The sequence below is a fragment of the Suillus fuscotomentosus genome (assembly GCF_016647785.1).
Source record: "Suillus fuscotomentosus strain FC203 chromosome Unknown F5891scaffold_2, whole genome shotgun sequence".
Lineage (NCBI taxonomy): Eukaryota > Fungi > Basidiomycota > Agaricomycetes > Boletales > Suillaceae > Suillus > Suillus fuscotomentosus.
Window position 1 is genome coordinate 553,106 of NW_024539514.1, and position 27,087 is coordinate 580,192.

The following is a 27,087-nucleotide window of genomic DNA, read 5'->3' on the forward strand; positions in this document are numbered from 1 at the left end:
GTTCTGCTGACGCCACTACTAGTAGTAGCAGCAATGGAAGTGACGTCCAGGGTCGCTGTGATGGATAGTCAACAATGTATATCGGAAAGTACATACGTACTAGACACAAGTCGGGAAAGACGACTGTTTCAAACATCCACGGAATTCCAGTCTGTCCGAGGCAGCTCCTACATGTGATATAGCTAGTCCAGGTGGATACTCCTCGATGCATCGCAGAGTTTCAACGACTCATGGTCCGCAAATCGTAATCAGCACCGATCTAAAGGCATGATCGCGGGAGTGATCAGCTGACCGTGACTCGGTACACCACCAGTCAACAGTTCAGCGCCCTCAACAAGTGCGTCTTCTCAGCGTGATTTGTCAGTAGCGTGTGGCAGTGTCCGAAGTGTCTGTCAGACTGAGCAAGCTCAGACTCGTGAACACCGGAGGGGCGAAGGCGGACATAGTGTTTCGGCTTTCAAAAATGAATAACGAGTATCCCGCAGTTTTCGTGTGCAGATCTACTGTGATCCATAGAGACCGGAGGATAGTTTTCTAAGCTCAGTCTTGAAGAGGCCGTGACCATGATTTGCGATGATTAACGCACTTGATCCTTTCGAGATACAAGGCCAAAGCGTAAAAAATTCTTGCGATGGGGAGAGATGTCTGCGGTTGGAAATTCAAAAGCGGTGAAAAAAGTGAAACAGTACGTCTCATGGACTAGCCTTGGATGCGGATCTTACTGTTATCACACAATATTATGTGAGGATTGTCGAACGCCGGCCATTGAACACGGATGGGATGAATACTCACCGGGTGCGTTCGATTCGACCATCGCGGATGAATGATAGGCTTGGACGATTCGAGTGAAATATACGTGCCAACCGCTGATAAGGCATGTAATTTCCCATGCGCTCTCAATTATCACGGACTCCGTAGTACGAAGCCGTCCTGGAATTATCACAGTCTCACATCGATAGGATCATAGGCCGCCACTAAGTTGTGCCTGAGTAGAGGTCTTGTTATGAGAATGCCTTGAGGCACAAGGAGAAGCTAGTGAGCAAAATAGACATGAGTTGATTACATTCCAAAATGGTGGAAGAGAATCGCAATCGTTGATAGTACAAATGTAGAGCATGATCGGGAGATATTGTGAGATACGATTTGTTGGCGCTTTTTTGATATGGCTTCTCAGGCTGGCCAAAAACAAATTCCGTGAACTCCATTCGAATTAGTTGATGTCGGTCGTATACGGGAGGTATGAATTGTCACTCACAGTGCCCTCGTATGTGTACGTTGCATTGATGTTATTTACTGATGCCACGGCGACTGGGGGGTGTCCTTCTCATCTCGTCATCGCCTGTCTGGCGTCTTCCGTGCTTCTTTTCGGACGCTATGAGCGGTGTCCACTGTCAAATGTCCCAGTGTGTGATCTACTCCACGGACGAATTTTGGACGTCTCGCCGGGGTGCAAGGTTTGAGAAAGGTCTGGCCCGTCTTTTTAAGCGAGAGATGTTAGCGGTGACACGTCATGAGTGTCAGATAACAGATGGAACATGGGGTAAGTAGAATCATGCTGTGTACCTCGAAGGCTATTCAAGGGTCCAGGCCATGATTACAGCAGATGGATTGCATGTCGCGCGCGTGCTCACTGCCCTCCGAGTCGTAGAACAAATGGGAACCGATTATGATGGTTATGGAAGTGACGGAACGGCGGAAAAAAAGGTTTACCCGCAATGAATTGAAGACTTGTGAATGGCGTAGAATGTATGAACGCCTCGTGTTTTTTTCAATCTTGATAGAAGAATGTATTCTGGAAGTAAAATTACTATGAGGGGGGTTACCAATGTCGTACTGTCACTCCGCGTTCGCCTTGTGAGGTCAGCGACGTTCAAATACATCCGTGCCGAGGGGTCGGCAAGGGGGTCTATAGTCCGTTTAATCCACATTTGGCAATTACAGTACAAACCTGATGTAATAATCAGCGCGGAATTTAGTTGGACATAGTTCGCATACTGAATTGAAAACCATCACACTGTGATAATTATGGCCATCTATCTTCTTCTCTCTTGCCATCAGTCTACATAGCCCTTAGGGCCTCCACATGCTATCCTCCCCAGTTTCTCCAAATCGCATGGAGCAAAATCTCTTTGCTGATGCAGCCAAGAAACGCAGAAAAGGCGCTACTCGCCTTTCGTGTGCAGAATGCAGGCGGTAAGCCACTGTAACGTATGCATAATCATTACTCAACTTTTATCGTTTTACAGTCTAAAGTTGCGTTGTGACAGAGCGATTCCTTGTGGCTCATGCGTGAAACGTGGCTGTGGTGCCATCTGTCCAGATGGTACGACTCCAGCTCAGCTCAATTCAAGCCAACAGGCTGATCATCAATCTCATAGGTTCTTTGACAACCGGCCAGGGGAACAGGTAAGCGGTGCATAACGTTTCAAGTCGAGTACTATCTGATCATGTCTTCTAATAAAGATTCGTTTTGGCATCAACTCAAGAGCTTCACGAGAAAATATCAGAACTCTGTCAACGTGTCCGGGAATTGGAAGATGCTCTTCGACATTCTCACTCTCTAGTGGCTGCAGACAGGCATCCTCTATTAGCTGATGACTTATTGAAAATCAAATCACCTTTGCAGCGCGAGCCCCCAAGTAACAGAAACATGCCTCGATGCGAAGCCAAGGAAGAAGAGCAGAACGGCGAGGTTGTTGACGCTTTTGGTTCCTTATCGATCAATGCTTCTGGTGGTGCAAAATACTTTGGCTCCATTGCCAACTCCTGGGTACGTGAATACTCATTCAACGAGGTTATTGCTACGTCTGATTACGAGTGCTCCAGTATTTCTTACAGGTCTGTCCAAGTGGTCAAACTTACCCCTAGTGAATTTCTAAATATCTGCAGAATGAAGCAAACGAAGATCACGAGACTGATGGTGATCGTCTTGCTGCACTTCAAACCGTCCTTCCCCCCGATATTCTCGCACGAAGTGGCGCGTTCCCAATTCTACCCTCATCACACACATCCATTCATGTTGAGAACGTGCGGCTAAGATCCCTCTGCTGGTACCTTCCGGAGCACGCCAAAGCTCAAGAGATATGTCAGACCTACTATCGCCTAGGTGCATGGATGTCTGTCCGCTTTCTTCTATCGTAGTGAAAATAATTCTGATTTTTCCTCGGAAGGTACACTCCCATAAGCCAACTATGCTTCTACGAAGATATATATCCCCAATTTTACACCCCCAATGCCGGCCCGCCCTCCGATGATCCCCTTCTATCGCACAAATTGTCTCTCCTCTTCATGGTTCTCGCGATTGGTACCCTCATGGATGTACACCAACCAGCCTACAATGTCGAAGCCGAGAAATATCACCAATTAGCTCGGGCTGCGTTATTCCAGAGCTCACTGTTTGAAGATCCGACTATTAATGCCGTCCAAGCTCTTGTAAGCATACCACGAGGAATTTTCGGATCATATCCTACTTACACATATGATTTCAGTTTCTCATGACTTTCTACCTTTTTATGTCGGACCGACATGGTTCCAATTCTGGCGCACGGTGGGCTATTATGGGAATAGCTATCAAAGTGGCGCAAAGTGTAAGCCGTACATAGCCAAGGATTCTGGTTTATTATGCTCACCTGGTTACTTGGCAGATTGGCCTGCGTACGTAATGTTATCGCACCCCAATGAGGTTTGAGGTACTAACGTTACATTCTCATCTGCTAGACCGAGATCCCAGTCGATGGGGAGTGGATCAAAAGGAGACTCTGCGTCGCAGAGAGCTCTTCTGGGAACTATACACATACGACTCGTGGCAGGTACACCCCCATTTGGCATCGTGGGTGCTGTTGATTACTTATGGGAGAACGATGTTCGCAGTGTCTTACCTTTGGTCGACCGGTATCATTCTACACAGCCCATATGGACTGCAAATTGCCATACTCCACAGATGCGTCAGAGGAAAACATCTGTAAGCTCTTACTCCACGGGGATATCTTCTCTTCGATGACCATTACATCACTTTCCAGTCCATGCTTGGAAACACCGTTTCGCTTCAGAGTGCATGAGTGTTGTTCACGACCAGGCTTTTGGTGCCAAAACACCGACGTATGCCACAGTCCTCCAGCTTGACCGCAAACTCCGTGCCTTCCCTGTTCCCTCGGCGCTGCAGGTTGCCGGTTTTGGCGTCTCCACAGGACCGGCTGACACACATTATTCAGAAAGTGTGATGCTCATGTTGCAACGCCATATCGTATTGGCTATTCGGGAAATGAGTAAGTTATTTTTGCAACCTAACTTTGATGATATCGCGGAACTTGTTTCTTGTCGATATATCGAGGAAGGGCCCGCAGCACACGAGTCTAACAGTGCCTCCTCCATCAGATCTCCTATACCTCCACAGAAGTTTCTTTGCACGTGCCGTAACTGACCATCCAAAAGACCCATTGGGAAGTCCCTATGGTACCTCAGTTATTGCTGCATATCGCAGTGCGGGCTCGCTCGTTGCCCTCATGCGCAACCTTCATACTCAACTAAAGGAGCCGAGTGAGCGTATCTGGTTCCTTTGGGGTCACCTGTTCTCTTGCGCTGTATGTATCTTGGACCCTCTTGGACCTCTACAAATGGCGTTAATCCTCACACATCTTCTTATTTATAGATCGTACTAGGGTCTGTGGTAACCAGATGTCCATCCATGAGTTTAGCCCCTTCGGCGTTGGTGCAATTGGATTCTGCTTGTGAGTTATTCTCGAAGGCGGCTAGGGGTTTCCGTGCACAGTCCGTCTTGGTAAGTCTTCTGCATCTATACCCAATATAGACATGTGTTGTGAATGCTTATTGACGGTTTCCAATAGGAGGTGATGCTCGGCTTGCGCGAGAAAGCTCATCTATGCCTCAATGAGCATCGGAAGGGTAAAGTTTCGCCGCTTACTCGTCAACCATCTGAGCCATACTCGCCGTATGACGACGAAGATGAACTAGCTACGCTCGGAGGGAAGACACGTTTGGTCGCGAAAAAGGATTCACTATCAGCCTCATCCTCGCCCGCGGCAGTCTTTGATCGCTCTCCCACATCTATGAATCCCGTAGTTCCTCTCCCCCTCATTTCAGGAAACGCGCATCAAGCGGTGCATCCGAACGTTCTGGCTTACCTACAGACTTTCCCGACCACAGGACAATCGCATAACACAGGCCCGACATATGTAGATTCATCTGCGTACAGCATGACCCCTGTCAAAGAAAACACACCTCATTATTCGGAAAATTCGGGATACACTGACTCTCAGACACCGATGCAGTCCATGGAGCTTGTTGCAGGGCAGTTCCCCAGCTATTTCTCTGTGTTCGATTATGGACTCAGTAGCGAGGCCAATTACTCGCAAATGAACGGGCAAATATCGACAGGTACACGCCGAGAGTCTCCAGAAAATACGATGCACAACACTTGGCAAGAGTTTGTGGCACAAAGCGGTCTCGGGATGGGGTCGTAGTGTTCATGGGCGTCAGACGAAGGAGGAAATTTCTCGTCCTGCCTATCGTGACGCTCGGGCGAGTCCACGAGTTGATACCGCCCGTTTCCTGCTTTTTCTGATGAACTATATATATATGATATTACATTGAGGTAAGATGTACATATATTAGGTGTCTCGTCTCATATACTGTTTGTCATGATATAGTTGTCCTTCTTGTTCTATAGCATTTGTACTTTTATATTCTTCTCATTAGCGTTCTTGTATGATATCTCATCATTTCTTGATATCTTGGTGTCATGTGGCCGGAGCATTGTTTAGTCTTGTTTGGCAGTCGAGGACAACTGTGACCAAGTCGTACACACCGCCACAACTGGGGAAATAACTCTCATATTTCGATCTCACTTCTCTTTTTGAGTCTCATGGTAATCTGTGGGTCCTCCTCGAAGACAGGTTTTGGTCGTCGACCTGTGAGCCAGTACTCAATAATTGTGGTTCCAACTAACGTGGGTGACAGATACAAAGGAAGGTTGTAGTATGTGGGGATGGTGCTTCCGGTATGTCCTTTTTCTACTTCACTCGACTAAACATTACAACTGTTCTGATAGGCAAAACTTCGTTATTGAATGTCTTCACGAGAGGCTTCTTCACTCAAGTCTAGTGAGCAATCCATCCTATGTCTTGCTTGGCGACTGACTAGCGTCGTAGCGAACCCACCGTCTTCGAGAACTACGTGCATGATATATATGTGGAGGACCAGTTAGTGGAGCTCAGCTTATGGGATACCGCCGGTGAGCAAATGCGAAGATCATGCCTCTGTTTTGTTCTTTGTAACATCTAACATTTGAAGGGCTCATTAGGCCAGGAGGAGTTTGACCGGCTAAGATCGTTAAGCTATGCAGAAACGCATGTCGTCATGATCTGTTTCTCTGTCAGTTGCCAAAGCTCATCATCTATGGGGACAACGAGGCTTATGCTGCTTTCGCAGGTTGACAACCCGACATCATTGGAGAACGTCGAGTCGAAGGTACATGCGCCCCTGCTTCCCATGGTTCCGTCTCAACTGAATTTCTTTGGGCAGTGGATCGATGAAATAATAGAATACTGTCCAGGTGTGAAGGTGTGTGATGATTTTTGCATCTTTCCTGTCGCTAACTAATTCTTGAATTAGCTTGTCCTAGTCGGTCAGTCGTACCTTAACAACCTCACTTTACAATATGATTTGACATACGATAGCCCTTAAATGTGACCTTCGAGACGATCGAACTGTTCGTGATCGACTTGCTCGATATGGGGCTCATACAGTGCAATATGAGGAGGGTCTTGCAGTCGCCCGTCGAATACGAGCATCACGGTATCTTGGTGCCTATCATTCCTTTTTATACCTCGTTGTTCGCGTGAGCTGACTTGATCATCACAGAATGTAGTTCGAAGCACAATAGAGGTGTTTCAGAAGTCTTCTATGAGGCTGCCCGCGTGTCCTTGAGCACGCGGGCAAAGGGGTCTGGGTCTGGCTGCGTGATAATGTGATAACAATATCACATCGGATACATATGTTCATACTTCATCTCGGACTAGTCAGAGCTGTGCTCGCATTCATGCTGTATTTTTTTTACATTACTACTCCACTAATAACATGACACTCATTATTTACCAAGCAATGCATGGGATATACGAATCAGTACCCGATGTGTAGTGCAACAACGAAGCGACATGGGCGATATAGATGATGCATGAATGAAAGATACCACAACAACAAATGGCGTGATCGTAACAAGGTGGTGGCACAAAGATTACAACAAAGAAATCATGAGTTGGTGCTCGAAACATTGCGTCGCCAGCAATTGACGGCGTTGTGAAGTCAGTACTATTCATATATTGAGGGGTGGGACAGAAGTAGAAGAACTGAAAAAGTTGGTGCGCTGCGCGGACCCATTGCTTCGCGACTTCATGTTAGGATGGTGGTTGTGATAATGATATTGATGGTGGTGATGGTGAACGGGCCCGTGAGTCTTGCGTTTCAACATCTTCATCTCGCGGCGAGACTCTTTGCGAGTTTTGTGAGGAGGCTGTTGATTATGGGAAGGTTGATTATGTGGCACGTGGGTAGGGGTGCGGTCGCCGTCGCGGACGGGAAGAATCACAGGAGATATGACGACCGATCGGTTTTTGCGGGGAGTCGCCTTTGAAGGCGGTCCCTTATCGTGCCAGAGCATGGTGCTGAGAGGACTACTTTTCATGACATTACTGTAGGACAGTACGTCAGATGTGGCGGTCTTTGGAGGTTCGGATGCCCAGCCAGGGGACGAGGGAATGTCATTAGAGGATACCGCCGACTCGCGAGCTAAACGGAAAGTACCGACAGGAACTCGGTCCCAGCGACTTAAGCTCTGCAAATGACGATGCAGTTCACCTTCACTCGCTGTACCGTTTCCTAGTGACATCTCCGGCTCAGAGTCGAGATAGGACGAGTCTAGCACATCGTCGAGTTCAATCGGCTCTGCGAGTGAGGGCTCGGGGGTAGTGTGTGATGAGGGTTCATCGGACGATGAAGGAGGGGGTAAGGCAGAAGACGGGGTGAAGATAGTGAGTCGGGATGTACGACCGCGAACGTCCATAATCTGATATGTCAAGTTAGTAGGACAACAGATCGTATCATATAAAATGCGTACGCTACTGAAGCTTCCACCGCTGCTAGAATCAATGTGCCTGCGTCTATGAGCGAGGCGAGGGAAAGGAGAGGGAACATCTTTGTTTGACCCAGTGAGAATGGCCATCTTCTGCGTGACATCGCCGGCTTGTTTAAAGTGTCCCATAATGGGAACACCGCATTGAGATATTCTCCGAATGGGACAGGGTGCACTTCCTTCACCGCTGTCCGTCTGAGAGTGGTCCGAGTCGTCGCAAAAGACCTTTCTGGCGAGAATGTCGGCAGGTCGAGGGGATTCACGGTGGTACGACGTGATTGATCGGCGATTGTGAGGTGCGGGCGAAACTGTGGGACTGACGGTAAATGATGGATTGATGGAAGACACACTCGTAGGCCAACGGAAGAGCCTCATGGCACGCGACGTTGGTAAGCCACTGGCGTCGACGAGTTCCTCTTCCGTAGTCTCACCATCACTGGTACCAATCACGGAGTCAGCCTCGTCGTCATCATCATCGCCACGGCCGATTCCCATTTCTGACCCCATCTCCACATCGCTGTCCTGACTGATGGATGCAGTATCGGAAGCTAACAGTTGGGCAGCAGTGGCCTCAAAGGCAAGGTCCAAAACGCCTTGGCCATCGCCACAGCCATTGGTGAAGACAATCTGACCGTCCCATCCCTCCGTCATCTCAAGGTCAGTACTACGCTGCAGGCTGCTAATACTACTTGTCATGGCATCTGCCTGAGCATCTTGAGGATCAGTAGGCTCGTCTCCTGACGAGCTGTCGTCAGAGTTGGTATCAGAAAGATTGTCGAAAAAAATGTCAGCGTCGAAACTCGACTCTTCGTCGTCCGACCAACCAGTCGCAAGGCCGGTGTAAATGACGCTAGGGGCCTGACCATCTGTCTCCTCATCTTCCTCCTCATCACACAGTTCTTCCTCCTCATCCTCGTCCTCATCCTCTGTATGATCATCACTGTCGCCATCCATGTCGACATCACTGAGACCGACACTTTTTTTGCGCGGGCGAATAACCCAATTATTATTATGCGCATCCTTGCGCCGATGTGGCTCGTCACCTAAAAGCTCGCGACGAACGCGTGCTTTATCATGACGCCTCTGCTCCGCAAGAATGTAGCTCTCCTCTTCTGCCTCCAAAGAGGAATCAGAATCGAAACTTGACGACTCATTGCCCGAGTCAGAGGAATCGGATGCCGACGACGGGGACAAATCTGAAGCAGCGACGAAAGTCGGAAACTGTCCAGACTCGATATCGTCGTTGTCTAGATCATCAGTACTATGATCGCTATGATCAGAAGCGGACCCGCCACTGATTAAGGCCTGCTTCTTGTTCTTGTTCTTCGAACTGGAGATCTTCTTTGGGATTGTGCCTTGGGCCTTAGTGTTTTGGGGAGGCCTCGAGGACTTTAAATTTGTCCTCGGCTGTTGAGCACTCCTGACATTGGAGCGCGGTCCTTTTAATGCACCTGGTTTTTGTGCACGAAGAGATTGCGATGGGAGATGTGATTGTGATTGTGGCAACGTGTTGGCCTCGTTGCCGCGAATTTGGCGGTCTACTGCCGCAGTCTTGGACAGGTTTCGCGCATCGACGATGCCCATTGATGAACGTCCTTTGCGCTTGTGACTTGTTGGATCTTGGGACGTATGATGGCCATGGCCAGCGATGCTTGACGAAGCAAGACGCTGAGCCTGTCCGAGGGTAGACACGGCTACCGATCCCGAGATGTTGGATGTCGTAGTGGATACTCCATCCACGCGAGATTTTTTGCTTTGCGATGTCTGTAAGCGTGCTCTGTTCTGCATACTTACTGGGACGGTGAATTTGATTTTTAGCGATGGCATTACGGGTACGTGAGCGGTGGATGATGAAGCAACAACAGGACGCGCAAGTCCATTGCTTGCGATCGGTGCAGGCGGGGGACGCGGTTTGTTGTCGCAGGTGCAATCTCCATCGCACACTGGACATATGTCGCTGTCGTCCTCGTCGTCTTGAGAGAGGGAATTTACGGCGGCGCCTGCGGAATGGATGAGGGAAGGAGACATCGCTGGGGGCGATCGTTTTTGATAATCTGAGGTGATATATGAGTAAATGTACGTATAAATGAGAGACAAGGAGAGGACAATAGGAGATAAAATGATGATCCACTTGGACTGCCCTCGACATATTCACAGAAGCAAATGGAAAATAATGCAAATACGGAATATTCCTGAGAAGACACGCGCATAAAGCAAGTAGAGATCAGGTCAGCCATGGGTCGGGCTATCATATTACATGTAAAGAGATCAGTATCGACAAGCGATAGCTTGGTCGCGTGATAGAACCTTGGCTCAAAAGAATAAGTCCGAATCCGAAATGAGAAGTACTCACTGGAGACACGATTTCTGTGCATCTTTTGACTGCAAATAACATGGATAAGATATAGACTCCAGATTGGCTGTTCTCTGCAGCTTGTTAGTATTCAATACTGGCAGCGGCAATAGGCCACTTTACGACTGTCGCTGGTGACGGTGGTGAAGAAAGAAGAAATATTGCGCTAGGTAATTTCGACATCAACTTCCCGGTCTCACGGGCGCGTCCGTAACGATTACATAACAACACTCATATTGAAAATGACAACCGTGCCGGACTTTGTCCAGCTGATCATCTTCATTCATGCAGCGTGAGTTCAGGGCTGTGGACTGCAACGAAAAGAGACTGAATTTTCAATGTAACAGGCATCTCTCTCGCGGAACAAATCGCTCAGCTTGAGGATGCCGCACCTGTAGGCAAGCACTACGCCATAGCCGTTCATCATTCACTCTGACTGCGCCGTTTGCAGATTTCGATCCAGAAGATGAGGTCACAGCTCATGATCCGGAAGATAATAATCTTGCGGATGACATCAACCGTGCGCGCGATCACTACATCGACGTCGGGTAAGTTTTGCGTTCAATTTTGCTCCGGTCCGTATCTTCAAGTCCTCGTTAGGCCCTCTGGGTTACGCAAATTGCAAGACAGCATAGCTGACCCAAAATATGATGGCATAAAGACATCCCGAAAGCAATTGATGGAACATGAAGACAGCGACTATGACAGTGAGGGGGACGACGATAAGACTGGCAGCGAACTGGGGCGCGACGAAAACGACGAAGAATCAGACAATGATGTTCCATCTTCTCAAAGCGAACTGGAGAGCGAACCAGACGCTCCAACGTCGTTTTCTACAACATTTGCGGCCAAAAGCACAACGTCATATGAGGAGCCAAAGCACACCGAGAATCCTTCTTCGAGATTGCGGGAAGCGCGTGACGAGGACCGCAAAAAAGGGAAGGCTGTTTCGAAGCAAATTGTGCGGTTAATTGTGCTTTTTATGTTGGTTTTACTGATTGCGTTTTAAGGCATTGTGGGACTCGCTACTTGATGCACGTATCCGCCTGCAGAGGGCTGTTGCTGCAGGAAATCGGCTCCCACCGGTTAGCATGCCGATTAATTTCTCAATACTTCCTCCTCACCTCCACGCAGCTTGCAGATTACGACGATGTCCAGTCATCATTAGTAAAGATGCTGGCAGAGGCACGGCTTCTGTCCGATGAATTATTTCACTTGCAGGAGGTACGTTTAATGAATCGCCACCACCCTGTTCCCCCTTATCAACGTTTGTTCACTTCTCACAGGCCATACTATCTACCAATGAGGCGATCGCTCCTCCTCCTCGGAAACGGCGTAAAACTGGTGATGTGAGATCTGTAAAAGATTATACTTTAGAATTTCGGGACGCCACACAGGCAGCAGCCTCTGTGGAGCATATGTATTTCCGTTCGCTTTTTCGACCCCTTCATACTGGCTAATGACACACTGCAGTTTTCATCCTCATCTCGTCCAGACTCTGAACAAGTGGTCAACCAAAATTCAGGCAGTTGCCCCCTCGGTTCTGCTGCCTTCAAATCGCAATGCATTCTCAAAGTCGTCGCAAGCATTGAAATCTGCTTCTCAACTGGTTGATGAAACGCTGTTAGATCATGATAAGGTTCTTCAACGGACGAGAATCTATCGGAGTAAAGGATCTCGAATAGGGGTTGATAAAGGTAGCGGAGGTGACGAGCAGGAGGTTCAAGATGATCTAGAGGTGTTCGACGATACTGATTTTTATCATCAACTGCTACGAGACATCATTGATACCCGCGGTAACAGAGGCGGAGGCAACGAGGATTGGATGGAAATTCAAAAGCAAAAAAAGGCCAAGAAGCATGTCGATACTAAGGCCAGCAAAGGTCGCAAGTTACGGTGGGTAAATCTATTTGTTTGCTGCTCCAATATGCTCATGTCCTATAGATACGAGGTGCACGAAAAGATTCAAAATTTCATGGTTCCAATCACAACACCAGGCAGCTGGCACGAGGAACAGATTGATGAATTGTTTGCTTCTTTGCTCGGAAAAGGATTCGAGAACTCTATGCAAGGTGCAGACCATGGGATGGATGAAGATACTTCGATGCGAGAACAAATTGATGCCGCCCTGAAAAGCGGCTTCAGAGTCTTCGGGTAGTTCACCATGTAACCAGTTCCCTACATTTTGTCCTTTCGATTTGCCAGATTTTAAGTTATTACAAGAAGCATACGTATCAGGCCAATATGAGGTACATCCAAATATAGACGCTCACAAGTGACGTTCTCAGTGGACAATCACAGCCATTGAATACGTAGTTGTTGACCGTTCATTGGACAACACCACTCCTCTGCTGTGTGCAACATTTTCTTGCACAAATAGTCCACCTCAGAGACTTTCTTGGGTCAGCCTGTGGTGTAGTTCGAATTGGACTTGCAGAACCGTACCTCACAGAGCGACTTACGAAGCTCTTCAACTGACCCGACGATACACATAGTTGGAACATTGACATGGACAATTTCGAGGACGAGAACCCGTTCGAGACCGATGTTGATCGTGTACCTTCTGAAACATCATCCACATCGAAGGTGAACATATCTGAGCCTTCTTCTCCCCGCAATCCCGCTCGAATGCTCTCATCGACAAGCCCCACGCTAAGTCGTCCATTTCCTTCCTCTGGAACCAACAGGCACCCGCAGTCAACATACAAGAGTGACTTTTGTTGTGGACGAGATCAGTGGTTACACTCTGGGGAAGACCTCGAGATTCTTGTGCGTCGTTCTTTCAGTCGTCTAGATGAACTTGTTAATAAGGAGCTCACACGATAAGATAACGGATGCGCAGAAGACGTCTTTGAACTCGAACACGCCCTACATTACCTACATTATTCGTGCAGGTGTAAGTGCAACCCACTTCTCAATTGGATGCACCACTCCTAACCTTACGAGATAGAATGCTGAAGCGAGACATCGGTACTCGGAATTCGAGTCCCTGAGGTCAAGCCTGGTGAAGTTATATCCGACTATCATTATTCCACCAATTCCATCAAAGCAAACTATTGGTGACTATGCCACGAAGCAAGCAAAGGCCAAGGAGGATACTGCGATGATCGCACGCCGGAAGCGAATGTTGCAGACTTTCTTGAACCGCATCGCTCGGCACCCCTATCTTGTCGAACGAACATGTATTCCATCGTTTTCTTGATGGCGAGGTATCTTGGGTATGTAGAGTTTATTTTAACCTCCTGGCATCTGATTGACTGTTGCTGAATAGACGGAAGTGCTACATTCACCTCCTTTGTCCCTCCTCCCGAAGAATACTCTCAAAGCACCCTCACATAACCCGACAGATCAGAGCGCCGCTTCTGCATACGCTGCCCTTCCAAGTCCGTCAGCAACACACCCATTGAGACACCCTGATCAGCGGTCCGTAGACTCTGAGATATTCACCAATAAATTCGCAAACCATCTCAGTGGACCAATGGAGAAGGTCACTCGAAGGACCTTGAAGCGATGGTCTGGTGCGACCGACATTATACATTGGACAACTGAAGTACTGATGACCCTTTGTAATGTTAGAGAATGCTCAGGACTATTCAGAACTTGGCGCCGCTCTAAACGGATACAGCTTGAACGAAAGTGGAGCACTGGCCGCTGCCATGGAGAAGACGGGACAAGCTGTTGACACGACGTACATGTCAACAACTAGACTTGTGCGTCTGCCCTTTTCTGTCCAAAGTCACCCATTTCACCCCTTCGTAGCTCCAGGAACTTGAACAGAACTTTTCAGAGCCTCTCCACGAGTACGCGCAATTCGCAGTGATTATCAAGAAGTTGCTATCCTATCGTCACCAAAAACATGTTCAATATGAGATGACCCAGGATGCATTGGAAAACAAGCGCGAGCTGCTAGAAGAATACGAAAAGAGCGAACGAGAGGCAAAGAGGTTGGACGAAGCGTTGTCCAAAGGCCGTGTTAACGGCCTGCGGTCGCCAGGCAGCCCTGCTGAGGGCTCAGAAGGTCAAAGTCAACCCCAAAACCAGCCTCAAGATGAGGGTGAGGAGCCGGGTTCAGCATACCTACCTCCGCACCCAGGACCCAATCCATACAAACGGCGAGCACCTGGTATGGGCTTTTTGAATGCTTTAAGCTACACGCTCCATGGGATGATGGACGTCGATCCTGAAACGGCACGTCGTAGTAGCATCAGCAAGACGCGGGAGACCATCTCACAGGTATATCTTTGTTATTTTCCATGTTGCTCACCATTAGACTGACTACATCTTACCATAGCTGGAAGATGCGCTGCACCTCTCAGCACAGGATCTCAAGTACTCAAGTTCCACGATCCAGGCTGATCTAGACCGCTTCCAACGTCAGAAAGTTGCCGATTTAAGGGAGATGACCATCAGCATGGCAAGAATCCACAGGGACTGGTGCAAAAAGGTAGGTTTCATCTTCACTATTCCAGAAATTATCTTATGGTCGCAGAACCTTGAAGCTTGGCAAGCGGCGAAGAAGGAAATTGAGAAAATTCCAGACCATCCGAATAAGAGACCTCCTTCTCCAGAACAACGCACTGTACCTGGCCCGTCGGGCTTACGGAGGGACTCGACTGCCACAGTCAACGGGCGGTGATAATGAGATATATGTACACGATATTATTATCAGGTGTTCTTAGTCTTTTCTTTGGAACATCTTGGGGACGTTTTCCTCGCGCTTGGACCGAGAATTTTTTTCGGTCGTATTTCAATTTTTTTTTTCTGCCTACATACACCGTCGAATACACTTTCTCGAATCATATTAAATGCTCTGGAATCTATTTCACCCCTGAATGTTCATGCAGTAGCTCCGCGAGTCTTCGCGAAAGAATTTCATTCAGTCGCTGGGATGAGCGCTTACCACCTTCATGCTTCCTGGCACATTTCATGAACGCTGCTCGGCCCAGGGGTGGAAGTAATTTATGCAAGTCAGTAACAATCACTTGAAACGTTCAAGGCGACGACAAGATCTTGATATTATTAAAGCAAATATACTGCAGTCCAACGATGAAAAAATCGTACAGTAAGAGAATGCGGAAGGAGAACATAACGCTTGGGGATACTAGGTTAACGAAAGTAAGAATGCAAGGAGAGTAACTGACACAGTCAGGTAATAATAATTAACAATTAGAAAGGGAATCGATATGAAATAGGTATACGTGGTCGAAAGTCACAGAAAGCTCTTGTAGGCAATATCGCATACATATATCTAAAGTGTCTCATTGAACGGTCGTCAAAACATGTGCTGTACATTGACACGTGGAATTCATTCAAGCCGTTAACGCAATGACGGGTGGTGTATTTGGTGCTGACTGCGAAGCCGAAGATGAATTAGAAGCTCCAATACAATCTTCGGTTGGTTTACGCCGAATGCGTTTGTGCTGCCCTCGACGAGATTCCGTGGGATACTCGCATTTCATCCGACGTCGTGCACATTGACTGAAGAAGTAGTCAGAAAGAGGAAATTGGAGCCCAACATGACAGCGCTTACTTGCAGGTCTGGTCTGGGCTATGGGCAGGGGGTCTACCACAAGCTATTTTTCTTTCTCTGCAGAATAAGCAAGCAAGGGCTTGCTTCTTCTGTTCACCAGTCTTCCTCGAGGCACTAACTTTCATAACAGGCTCCACTGGCGCTGACCACGTTGCAGGGACGCTTGAAATGGTCTGAGAATGGCGGGTGATCTCCTCGGAGCGATGGGGCCTCTTGTTGGCCTGATGAGCCGCCGGCCGCCCTTCTTCACGTAATAGTAGTGAATCTGGTGAAAGCGACTGTCTAAAAGGGCGAGCGGGGGACCGCAGGAGGCCTTGTGACTCGCTACTGTGCGATGAACCCTGAGGAAGGCGACGTTCACGCACGACTCTATTTTGAGAAGGAACGATCATGTGAGGCTGAGGAAGGTATCTCGAATCTTGGATGGATGCACGGGCGTCAAGTCGCTAAAATTTCGATCGTCAGATCTTCAATTGTGAGTGGCGAGTGACAAGCGCTGGTACCTGATCAACAAAGACCTCCTCATTCATGACTTCCGATGAGCGTTTTCTGGCAGGAGTAGGATTGCTGTTTTGCATAGGGCTCTGATGAGGGGTCGCAGGTCCACTCAAGGTGGAAGACGTATTGCTACTGCGTGAAGCAGATCCCCCAAACAACGACGACGCGCTTGCGAGAAAGTCATCACTGAGACGCGCGATTGTTGCCCGGTACTCTGACGACTGGGCAGCTGGTACATGAGTAGAATTATTTCTGACGTCTTGTGCCCAACTCGGGGGATACGACGGTCTTCTGTCGGAGGCATATGTTGGGATACTGGGATACGCTGCTGTATCATGGAAATCAGTGGACGTCTGGGTTAAATCCGGGTGAGTTGATCGTTCGATAATAAGCAGCGGTTTCACTGTACTCACTGAACATGACGAATCTGACGATACAGAATGGACAGAGGAAGACGTGAGGTTGTCAAAAGTTTGGGGGTGATATTCATGAACAGGTGTCTGAATTAATTGTTGTTCGCCTTGGAGGTCTGTCATCGCGAGCATCATGTTGTCGGGAATGTAATACGAATACGGTTGATAGGAAGTATAATCGTAATGGGTAGAAATCGGGAGGCTAGTGTCATAGTACTGGTCACCATCGTGATAGCAGTGCTCCATCGCAGAATAGCGGTCGAAAGTGTCGTGGACGTGTGGGGGCATAAGAGTTCAGAGAAGGAAAGTACAAAACGGAAGCAAATTTCCAACAATTGATGCCGCGAAAGAACTTTAGGCTAAATCAGTACCTGAGTGCAATCCGAATGGGGGGAAACTTTATGGTATCCGGAATCGCTTGCAACTTGGTAGATATATACCAATCCAATGGTCCACGATCACCCTAGGGCATTCTATACAGTAAATCCATAAGGCAAATAGCACTACGCTTCGCGCTCGTATCAGGTAAGGAACGCGCAGAACTGGCGCAGATGCAATCGATAGTAATGCATAACGAATCGACGGTAAAAATGAATAATTCACTTCCACCATCAGGCCATATCGGCATGGTGAAATTGTGTTTAGGGGCTTGTTTTCTACTCACCAAGCCAGTCGTCTCCTTCTCGCGGAGGGTCCGCTGGGCGTACTTGATTGGCTGCCACAGGGGAAGAATGAAGAGTGACTAAAAGCGTCCGTTGTAATGACCTCGCGCTAATAGTTGGGTTTGAATCTAGACAAGGGCTATGAGGGAGAAAATGACCATACACGCCTAAGGGTGCTGAAACTCATTCAGCGTCTGCGTTATAGCATAACACGATGTAAATTGTGTCTCCACGCGCTAGCGAGGTATTTCCATTCGAGGAATGCGACTCCTCGCTGGAGACCGCTATGTCGGGTTGTACCGTTGTACAAGGGGACGACCGCACTTCATCTACAAGACTGTCCACACAACGAGGAAAGCGATGCATCACCCCTAGACCTTGAGAAGACCATGATGCGTGACCTCACGGGTTCCATCAAGGCTCTGCGGATCAAGTGGTGCAGAAAGGATCCGGACACACAGCATTATCACTGAGGCCATTGGCAGCTCACCGCAAGGGCGAGTATTGCATTATTAGGGTGATTGCCGGCAGGCATGCGGCTCCACAAGATTGCAAGGAATTCGACTTGCATGAAGGCTAAGGTCCCCAAAACTGATAATAGTCGTCTTCATCCATCCGTCAACAATGGAAGCTGAAAAATTGCCGCGTGGACCGGAATTTCTTTAAGCCCTTAAAGGGGCACAAAGGCTAGCTCGTCTGCTTGCTTTCCCCCCTCGCGTGATGTGCAAGCTAGACCCGAAATTCCTCGCACAGGTTGTGCAACACCACGACGTCATTGCTATGGTACCTATTAATGGGCGTTAGAAAACAAGCATACTTAGGCTTTGTTTAAACAATTAATATGTCAGCGTTGTGATGTACCCACCAAAGTCAGAGATGTGCACAGTAACTCATCCTTCGTTACAGCATGTATGTGACATGCGTTCTGGCCGCAGGGGATAAAAAAAGTCTTCGAAGTGAAAATGAAAGAAGATCAAAGAAGCATACTTCGTAACAAAGACGGTCTGCTTTGCTTCCAGACAGGCCGGCAACGCCAGACAAATGACAGGATGCTGGAGACTACGCCATGTACACAAGTAATGCAGCACGTAGACCTTGTGCGACGAAACAGAATGATGTGAAATCTGGATGAGATTTGCGCAGTTGTGTTGGACGCTGACCAGCCGTTGCGCCATAGATTGATCTGAGCCGATTACTATGCGCCATTACGGTGATGAAGAAGAGTGTTTCTTCGCATCGGAGGGGCATGGCACAGAATTTTGAGTGTCACATTCTATCAGAAACGCAGACTTGCCCAGGCACTGAAGGCACTCCCGCTAGTGATGGAAGGTGGAGGATTGAGGAACGAACGCTATCTCCTTCGCTCCAGAGAATGTTCGCAGAATTAATATCTCGGGCTTGCCTGCACGCCGCAGCGCTTCAGCAGTAAGTTCAATGAACTCGGCCGGACAAGCTTCTTCTTCCATGCAACTTCTATGACTCAATAAGTCTAACCCGATAAAAGCACTAGTGAGGTGGCTGTGCAGTTGGCATTGTCACGGTGTTCATCCCCACACTCAGTTAAGTAAATTCAGGTTCGAAGCTTGAACTCTCCTGCTACTAAGTAGCTTCATGGCATCATGGATACCTACTGTTGCTGCAGTCGGAATGGCCATTGGTCCCCCATTGGTTTATGTCGATCAAGCTGTGTCTATTGTTCGCAAAAAGTGCGGTTTTTTATGTTCCTGTCAACGCACGGTTTGCTAATTCTTCGCCCAGGGACTCAACAGGATTCTCTCGTGATGTCTGCGCCATTCTGTGAGCTCTCTGACATCACTCTGCCACACCCTGCAACACTGACATGATTCCGCACCCTGCAACCCCTTCCTTATTTCACCGAAGACTAATTGCAAACATAACTCGATGTTTTTTTTGGTTGGGCGATCATTTTGAGCTTGCCCTGCTCGTGCAGTCCATTTTAATGATAATAGCGCAGGTATGTTGTATGTTGTAGCCTCGCTGCATGTGACAAACTGACTATCACACCAGCTGGCCTTGCTCTACATTTGCGTTCGATATCGCCCACGTGTGAGCCCTGAAAACTTCGGAGCGTCGTCCCGTCCCCTTTCGTTTTGGCAGTGGCATACATATGCACAATATATCGAGTTTCTTGCTGGGTTCATGTGAGCCTTAGTCGTAATTTCTACTCTTTCTCATTCATCGAGCCATTCAGTTTATGTTCAGCGATATTGTTCTTGATCTTTAGTCGATCGGAGCTATACGTTACGATACTAGGGTTTGTTGCCTTGGGACTGGAGAGCACACTGCCTATTCCGCAGTTGATCAGGTAATCGACACCAGACGTCCACACCTTTGACTGACATTCCCTCGTGCAGTAATTACAAACAGCGATCACTGTATGGCTTCCGTGCTTCAACTCTCCTTGGATGGGTGGGGGGTGACTCGTTCAAGTAAGTTCTTTCGATACATTGCCCTGCTCCAGTGCCTTAACGTCGGGTCAGGACTGTGTATTTTTTCCTTCAGGGATCACCCCTGCAGTTCAAGGTATGTGCAGTGTTCCAATTATCAGTAGACTGTGGTAAGTGTCTGCACTTCACAAGTTACAGCACGTCGCTAAGCGCCTTCCAAAGCCATCATCCTACAACGTCTTTACTATGGTAATGCGGCCCCACCGGCAACACTCGAAGAGGGAGATGATCTTGAGCAGGAAGCTTTGGCACTGTCAGAAGAATAGAGTAGAGCGCGCTAGTGGAATATGTTTTTATGTACTTACATGCCTTCCGAAATGTGTCATATTTGTTGGTTTTCCCGCAGTTTGGTCGTTTGCAAACGAGAGACAAATAAGGGTAAACTTTTATTACCTTCGCCGCGTAACCCAACACCCACGTCTCTTTCAACTGCCAGCGCCGCGTCCGGCTTTGACTTCTGCGTTATGGCTGATATTTCGAAGCCCATCACATTTTGCGAGCATCTTCAACTCTCAAGTTTGGCCATACAGCCAAGTTCAATTGGATTTCAGGTACGCGCAGCCCATTTAGCATCGTTGTTAGTAGAAGAAGACTCAATTATTCATGTGCGCTGGGCTTTATTATGATTTTGCAGGTGAGTGTCGTGTGCGCAGCTGTGGTCTAAACGAGATAGCTGACCGCGTGGCCTCGCGTTTCATAGACCTTGACCCTGGAGTCCGACCACTTCATTTGCGTACGAGAGAAGATTAATGAACAAAATCAAGTTGTCATCATCGACCTTGCGGATGCCAATAATGTCTTACGACGACCGATAAGTGCAGACTCTGCCATAATGCACCCTCGCAACAAAATTCTCGCATTGAAGGGTACGGTTATGTGTGCATTACAATAGAAGGAATTGCTCAAAGCTCTCACTCTAGCTGCCCGAACGCTTCAAATTTTCAACATTGAGACGAAGCAAAAAGTCAAGTCACATGTCAACGCAGAAGATGTCGTGTTTTGGAAGTGGATCTCGGATACCACCATTGGTATGGTCACCGACACGGCTGTGTACCATTGGAGCATCTCAGACCAGACTTCTCCGCCTCAGAAGGTATTCGATCGACATGCGACATTGACTGGTGCTCAAATCATCAACTACCGTGTGACCCCGGACGAGAAATGGCTGGTTCTCATTGGCATTACTGGCAACACGACAAATCCCTCGGCTTTCAAGGTCAAGGGTGCAATGCAGCTGTATAGTCGTGAACGAGGCGTCAGTCAACCTATTGAGGGGCATGCGGCTACTTTTGCAGAGCTGAAACTTGACGGACACCAACACGTTACCAAATTGTTTGCGTTTGCAGTCAGGACGGCGACAGGCGCCAAGGTTTGTTTTCTTCCAACTGTGAAGCGTACATGACACTCAAAATTTTGGTAGCTTCATGTCGTTGAAATTGACCACACAGCTCCTGATCCTCCCTTTGTGAAGAAGGCGGTAGATGTCTACTTCCCTCCAGAGGCTACCAACGATTTCCCGGTGGCAATGCAAGTGTCGAAGAAACATGGGATCATCTTCCTGGTCACGAAATACGGTTTCATTCATTTGTATGACCTGGATAGCGGTGCATGTGTGTACATGAACCGTATCTCTGGTGACACGATTTTCGTCACTGCCGAGCACGAACTGTCGAACGGTATCATTGGCGTCAACAAGAAGGGTCAAGTTCTTTCGGTTAGCGTTGACGAGCAGACCATTATTCCGTACATTTTGACCACCCTCAATAACACGGAGCTTGCTTTCAAGCTTGCCAGTCGTGCAAATCTCCCTGGCGCTGATGACCTTTACATCAAACAATACCAGCAGCTGTTCTCTAGTGGACAGTACAGTGAAGCCGCAAAAGTTGCTGCGAACTCTCCGAGGGTAGGTTTCAAATTGTCGGTCATTCTCTTTTTAATATATGTTGCCACGTAGGGTATACTCCGGACTGCACAAGTTATCGACTCCTTCAAACAAGCTCCGGCGCCTCCTGGTAGCTTGTCTCCGATTTTGCAGTACTTCGGTATATTACTGGAGAAGGGCGAGCTGAACCACTTCGAGTCCCTTGAACTCGCGCGCCCAGTGTTGCAACAGGGAAGGAAACAACTGCTCGAAAAGTGGCTCAAGGAGAACAAGGTGAGGTTATTCTTCCTTGTGTTTTGCTCTTGCTCAAGTTTTTTTTTGAAGCTCACGTGCAGCGAGGAATTGGGGGACATTGTGCGGTTACATGATATGACACTGGCGCTGAGCGTCTACCTACGAGCGAACGTTCCCAATAAGGTCATCGCTTGCTTCGCGGAGACTGGACAAACTGAGAAGATCGTCCTGTACTCGAAGAAAGTTGGTCACACCCCGGATTATATTTCTCTTCTACAACATATAATGAGGACAAGTCCAGAGAAGGGGGCCGAGTTCGCAGGTCAGTTAGTTAATGACGAGAACGGGCCGCTCGTGGACATGGAAAGGGTAAGGCTACTTCCTATCTATGTGATCGTCGGCTCCATATTTGTCATTCTCTTAGGTGGTCGACATTTTCATGTCACAGAATATGATTCAGCCTGCAACCTCGTTCCTTCTCGATGCATTGAAGGACAACAAACCTGAGCAAGGCCATCTGCAGACCCGTTTGCTCGAGATGAATCTCGTTCATGCTCCTCAAGTTGCCGATGCCATCCTTGGCAATGAGATGTTCACCAACTACGATAGACCCCGAATTGCCAATCTTTGCGAGAAGGCAGGCCTACTCCAACGAGTAAGTAAAGTTTGACCGAGCGCTGATCATGTCTCATTTATCTGTGGGAAGGCATTGGAGCACTATGAAGACCTAGCGGACATCAAACGTGCTATTGTTCATACCAGCGGTCTACAGCCGGAGGTGAGCTCTCGATTTATTGCTCCCAACAGGAGGTGGGGCCTAATATTTCCGAAGTGGCTAGTGAACTACTTCAGTCGTCTAACAACAGAGCAGTCCATGGCATGCATGCACGAGATGCTGCGCGTTAACATCCGACAGAACTTGCAGGTTGTAATCCAGATCGCGACTAAGTACTCTGACATCTTGGGTCCTGTCAAGCTTATCGAGATGTTTGAATCTTTCAAGACATTTGAAGGTAATTCCCGTCGCATGTGACTAGAATGCATGGCCAATGGGCGCTAACTATAATGCAGGCCTCTACTACTACCTTGGCTCCATCGTTAACCTTAGTGAGGATCCCGAGGTGCACTTCAAGTACATCCAGGCCGCTACTCGCACTGGTCAAATTCGTGAGGTGGAGCGAATCTGCAGAGAGAGCAACTACTACAACCCTGAGAAGGTCAAGAACTTCCTGAAGGAGGCAAAGCTCCCGGATCAACTTCCCCTTATCATTGTCTGTGACCGCTTCGATTTCGTGCACGACCTGGTTCTATACCTGTACCAGAACGGACTGACGAAGTTCATTGAGGTGTATGTGCAGCGCGTTAACTCGGTCCGAACGCCTCAGGTTATTGGGGGCTTGCTCGATGTGGATTGCGACGAGACAACCATCAAGGGTTTACTTGCCTCCGTCACTGGGAATTTCCCCATTGATGAGCTTGTGAATGAGGTTGAGCAACGCAACCGTTTGAAGCTCATTCTACCTTGGCTGGAGGCTCGGGTACAGTCTGGCAGCCAGGACCCAGCGGTCTTCAATGCCATGGCCAAGATCTTCATCGACAGTAACAACAACCCGGAAACGTTCTTGAAGGAAAACAACGTGAGTCATACTATCTCAAGAATGAGTTGAACTGGTGTGCTCACTTACTGTTTCCATAGTTGTATGAGCCACTGGTTGTCGGAAAGTTCTGTGAAGCCAGGGATCCTTACCTTGCCTATATCGCTTATGCAAAGGGCTTCTGTGATGATGAGCTTATTGTCATTACCAACGACAACTCAATGTTCAAGCAGCAAGCTCGGTACCTCGTGAAACGTCGCCAGCCTGAGCTTTGGGCGCAGGTCCTTGTCCACGACAATATTCACCGCAGGGCTCTCATTGATCAGGTGAGATTGAATTGAATGGATTTGAACAGGCATTCTTAAATGCTCACCCGCCATTGAATAGATTGTTGCGACCGCACTCCCAGAATGCACGGACCCTGATGATGTCTCAGTAACCGTCAAGGCATTCCTCTCGGCTGATCTCCCAATCGAGTTGATCGAGCTTCTCGAGAAAGTAGTCATCGAGCCCTCTCCGTTCAGCGACAACCGCAATCTCCAGAACCTTCTTCTCCTGACCTCAATACGCGCAGACAAGGGTAAGGTTGTTGGCTACATCAACAAGCTCCAGAACTATGACGCCGGAGAGATTGCAAAGATTGCAACCGATCATGGATTGTATGAAGAGGCCCTGACAATCTACAAGAAATACGATCAGCATGCAATGGCTATCAATGTTCTCGTCGAGCATATCGCTTCCATTGACCGCGGTTTAGACTATGCGAACAAGGCCAACAAGCCGGAAGTGTGGAGCAGGCTTGCAAAGGCTCAGCTCGATGGTCTTCGCATTAAGGACGCCATTGGTGAGTTGTTTGCGAAGTCTCGTGTGTGTATTGTCATTTATGTTTTTCTTCAGACTCGTATATCAAGGCTGAGGACCCCTCCAACTTCGCTGAGGTCATTGAAATTTCGAGTCATGCTGGAAAACATGATGATCTTGTTCGCTTCCTCCAAATGGCTCGCAAGACGCTCCGCGAACCTAAGATCGACACAGAACTCGCATATGCATATGCCAAGACTGACCGTCTCCATGACATGGAAGATTTCCTGGCCATGACCAATGTTGCTGATATCTTGGAAGTCGGAGAGAAGTGCTTCGAGGACGAACTGTACCAGGCTGCCAAATTATTGTTCACCAGTATCTCCAACTGGGCACGTCTTGCCACGACTCTTATTTACCTCGGCGAGAATCAAGCGGCTGTGGAAAGTGCCCGGAAGGCCGGAAACACTCAGTACGTTCATCCTTTCGAACAATCGATCTTAAACTGACTCTACCTAAGGGTGTGGAAGCAAGTCCATGCTGCATGTATTGAGAAAGCTGAGTTCAGACTCGTTAGTGATTTTATATATAAAGCTCAGTTGGTCGTCTTCTGACTATCGTCACAGGCACAAATTTGTGGTTTGAACATCGTCGTTCACGCGGTCAGTCAGCTTTCTAGTAATTATGCCTATGCTCACTATCAATCCAGGAAGAAGTGGCTGCTCTGCTCCGGTCTTATGAACGTTGTGGCTACTTCGATGAAGTTCTATCCTTACTTGAAGCTGCTTTGAGTTTGGAGCGAGCGCACGTAAGTTTTTTCAAGACATCTAGCATTGTCAGCTCTGATTGTTTGCACAGATGGGTATCTTCACCGAGTTGTCGATCCTATACAGCAAGTACAGGCCGAGCAAATGTAAGCATATAGTTATTTCCATAATAGTATCTCATCTCCATTTGATTAGTGATGGAACACCTCAAACTTTTCGTCTCGAGAATCAACATCCCCAAGGCAGGTATCACGCACATTATCTCAGTAAATATGCTTAGACCCTATCTAGGTTATCAAAGCCACTGAAAAGGCTCATCTCTGGCCCGAGTTGGTTTTCCTATACATCAAATATGACGAGTTTGTACGTGTTCCTTTTACAAACTTTGTCAATAAATGCTTATGGTTGTTCCAGGATAATGCGGCCTTGGCGATGATTGAACGTTCAGCTGATGCTTGGGAACACAATCAGTTCAAAGACGTTGTTGTTCGGGCTGCTAATGTCGAAATGTGGGTTCTCGCAGACCTCACGATGCTCCTGGCTAGAACGATTTTCTAGATATTACAAGGCGCTCACATTCTATCTTCAAGAACAGCCAACGCTTTTGACTGATCTTCTCACTGTCCTCATTCCCCGCATTGAACACGCGCGGGTTGTCCGTATGTTCCGCCAGATAGATCATGTTCCCTTAATTCGGGCATATCTCATTGCCGTCCAGCATGTAAGCCGCTTTGTACTTGTTGTCTTCTTTATGCGAGAGCTAATTACTCGGGTAGCTGAATATTGAGACCGTGAACGATGCATACAACGACCTTCTCATAGAAGAAGAAGACTATAAAACGCTCCGGGATTCTATCGACAGCTTTGACAACTTCGACAATATTGGTCTTGCACGGCGCTTAGAGCAGCATGGTCTGCTGGAATTCAGGAGACTCGCAGCACATCTGTACAAGGTACACAATTGTTTGGGTATACAATGATGTGATGCTTACTTTGTATTTAAGAAAAACTCTCGCTGGGAAGAGTCGATATCACTCTCAAAGCACGATCAGTTGTATAAGGACGCTATTATCACTGCCGCCACCTCCGCTTCAACGGACGTCGCTGAAGATCTGCTCTCTTACTTCGTTGATATCGGCAACAAGGAGTGCTTCGCTGCTATGCTATACGTTTGCTTCGACCTTCTTCGCCCGGATGTTGTGGAGGAGCTGTCATGGCAACACTGGTCTCAATGATTTCTACATGCCATACAAAATCCAAGTATCAAGGACTATGCGCGAGAAGTTAGCTGCATTGGAGAAGGAGGTCAAGGAGCGCACCAAAAAAGAATCCGCCAAGGAGCAGCAAGAAGCTGAAGCCCCGATTATCAACCCTGCCACCCGTCTGCTGATAACCAATGGGTAAGCAAGATCCAGACGAGTTCACATACTTGATTTAATGAACGAGTCTCAGATATGTCGGTCAGCCGCCACCAATGCCAATGGCAAATGGTAACGGCATGGTTGGTATGATGCCTGTGAGTTTTCCCGCAGGCGTACTTGGAGTTTCGTATGACTGACCTGATACTACTTAGGCTATGACCGGCTTTGGATTCTGATCGTTTTTATGTGGACTGTTACCCTCTACCATAGTACATGCTTGAGATCTGCTGTAATGAATTTTCTTCAGTCGTATAACTCTGGTCAGTGTGTGCATGTGAATGTTGTTTGTTTATTTATCTGTAAGTATATTTATTTCC

The 27,087-nt window shown here is 48.0% G+C and overlaps 8 protein-coding genes across 8 annotated transcripts; 6 read left to right on the forward strand and 2 right to left on the reverse strand.

The window, feature by feature from the left end:
* The first annotated feature begins 1,985 nt into the window (after positions 1-1,985).
* Positions 1,986-5,791, forward strand: F5891DRAFT_996396 (fungal-specific transcription factor domain-containing protein). Its single transcript, XM_041378370.1, has 15 exons — positions 1,986-2,193; positions 2,247-2,323; positions 2,379-2,406; positions 2,464-2,770; positions 2,827-2,838; positions 2,890-3,116; positions 3,171-3,432; positions 3,489-3,587; positions 3,645-3,654; positions 3,718-3,809; positions 3,871-3,961; positions 4,020-4,265; positions 4,375-4,580; positions 4,649-4,777; positions 4,845-5,791. Exons 1-15 carry the CDS (start codon positions 2,084-2,086, stop codon positions 5,478-5,480), a joined length of 2,532 nt encoding a protein of 843 aa, XP_041233235.1. The 5' UTR covers positions 1,986-2,083; the 3' UTR covers positions 5,481-5,791.
* Positions 5,792-7,088, forward strand: F5891DRAFT_996400 (P-loop containing nucleoside triphosphate hydrolase protein). The gene is made up of 10 exons (XM_041378371.1): positions 5,792-5,929; positions 5,977-6,016; positions 6,068-6,119; positions 6,168-6,250; positions 6,320-6,390; positions 6,448-6,486; positions 6,541-6,579; positions 6,631-6,643; positions 6,696-6,821; positions 6,880-7,088. Exons 1-10 carry the CDS (start codon positions 5,882-5,884, stop codon positions 6,987-6,989), a joined length of 621 nt encoding a protein of 206 aa, XP_041233236.1. The 5' UTR covers positions 5,792-5,881; the 3' UTR covers positions 6,990-7,088.
* Positions 7,089-10,651, reverse strand: F5891DRAFT_996407 (uncharacterized protein). Its single transcript, XM_041378372.1, has 3 exons — positions 10,500-10,651; positions 8,132-10,200; positions 7,089-8,080 (listed from the first exon to the last, which is right to left on the reverse strand). The coding sequence occupies exons 1-3, from the start codon at positions 10,519-10,521 to the stop codon at positions 7,331-7,333; spliced, it is 2,841 nt and encodes a 946-aa protein (XP_041233237.1). The 5' UTR covers positions 10,522-10,651; the 3' UTR covers positions 7,089-7,330.
* An 86-nt stretch (positions 10,652-10,737) lies between these two features.
* Positions 10,738-12,773, forward strand: F5891DRAFT_996412 (TRAUB-domain-containing protein). Its single transcript, XM_041378373.1, has 9 exons — positions 10,738-10,791; positions 10,847-10,897; positions 10,951-11,047; positions 11,100-11,460; positions 11,510-11,584; positions 11,634-11,723; positions 11,786-11,919; positions 11,973-12,395; positions 12,444-12,773. The coding sequence occupies exons 1-9, from the start codon at positions 10,785-10,787 to the stop codon at positions 12,655-12,657; spliced, it is 1,452 nt and encodes a 483-aa protein (XP_041233238.1). The 5' UTR covers positions 10,738-10,784; the 3' UTR covers positions 12,658-12,773.
* Positions 12,774-15,353, forward strand: F5891DRAFT_996414 (uncharacterized protein). The gene is made up of 8 exons (XM_041378374.1): positions 12,774-13,268; positions 13,327-13,395; positions 13,450-13,668; positions 13,771-14,017; positions 14,076-14,209; positions 14,259-14,732; positions 14,791-14,943; positions 14,989-15,353. Exons 1-8 carry the CDS (start codon positions 13,008-13,010, stop codon positions 15,133-15,135), a joined length of 1,704 nt encoding a protein of 567 aa, XP_041233239.1. The 5' UTR covers positions 12,774-13,007; the 3' UTR covers positions 15,136-15,353.
* Positions 15,354-15,686: 333 nt separating this feature from the next.
* On the reverse strand, positions 15,687-17,361 carry F5891DRAFT_208570 (uncharacterized protein). Its single transcript, XM_041370905.1, has 4 exons — positions 16,941-17,361; positions 16,533-16,880; positions 16,030-16,475; positions 15,687-15,977 (listed from the first exon to the last, which is right to left on the reverse strand). The coding sequence occupies exons 1-4, from the start codon at positions 17,226-17,228 to the stop codon at positions 15,809-15,811; spliced, it is 1,251 nt and encodes a 416-aa protein (XP_041233240.1). The 5' UTR covers positions 17,229-17,361; the 3' UTR covers positions 15,687-15,808.
* Positions 17,362-19,041: 1,680 nt separating this feature from the next.
* F5891DRAFT_208461 (uncharacterized protein) lies at positions 19,042-20,370 on the forward strand. The gene is made up of 7 exons (XM_041370904.1): positions 19,042-19,308; positions 19,361-19,399; positions 19,484-19,577; positions 19,631-19,764; positions 19,815-19,928; positions 19,978-20,052; positions 20,104-20,370. The coding sequence occupies exons 1-7, from the start codon at positions 19,214-19,216 to the stop codon at positions 20,261-20,263; spliced, it is 711 nt and encodes a 236-aa protein (XP_041233241.1). The 5' UTR covers positions 19,042-19,213; the 3' UTR covers positions 20,264-20,370.
* A 94-nt stretch (positions 20,371-20,464) lies between these two features.
* On the forward strand, positions 20,465-27,025 carry F5891DRAFT_996437 (uncharacterized protein). Its single transcript, XM_041378375.1, has 26 exons — positions 20,465-20,621; positions 20,771-20,936; positions 20,991-21,439; positions 21,491-21,973; positions 22,025-22,225; positions 22,277-22,555; positions 22,611-22,841; positions 22,893-22,964; positions 23,019-23,199; positions 23,258-23,823; positions 23,883-24,107; positions 24,169-24,625; positions 24,679-25,054; positions 25,103-25,154; positions 25,209-25,244; positions 25,292-25,390; positions 25,441-25,495; positions 25,545-25,591; positions 25,641-25,712; positions 25,764-25,858; positions 25,908-26,070; positions 26,126-26,302; positions 26,354-26,574; positions 26,618-26,749; positions 26,802-26,865; positions 26,923-27,025. The coding sequence occupies exons 1-26, from the start codon at positions 20,535-20,537 to the stop codon at positions 26,944-26,946; spliced, it is 5,010 nt and encodes a 1,669-aa protein (XP_041233242.1). The 5' UTR covers positions 20,465-20,534; the 3' UTR covers positions 26,947-27,025.
* Positions 27,026-27,087: the final 62 nt, after the last annotated feature.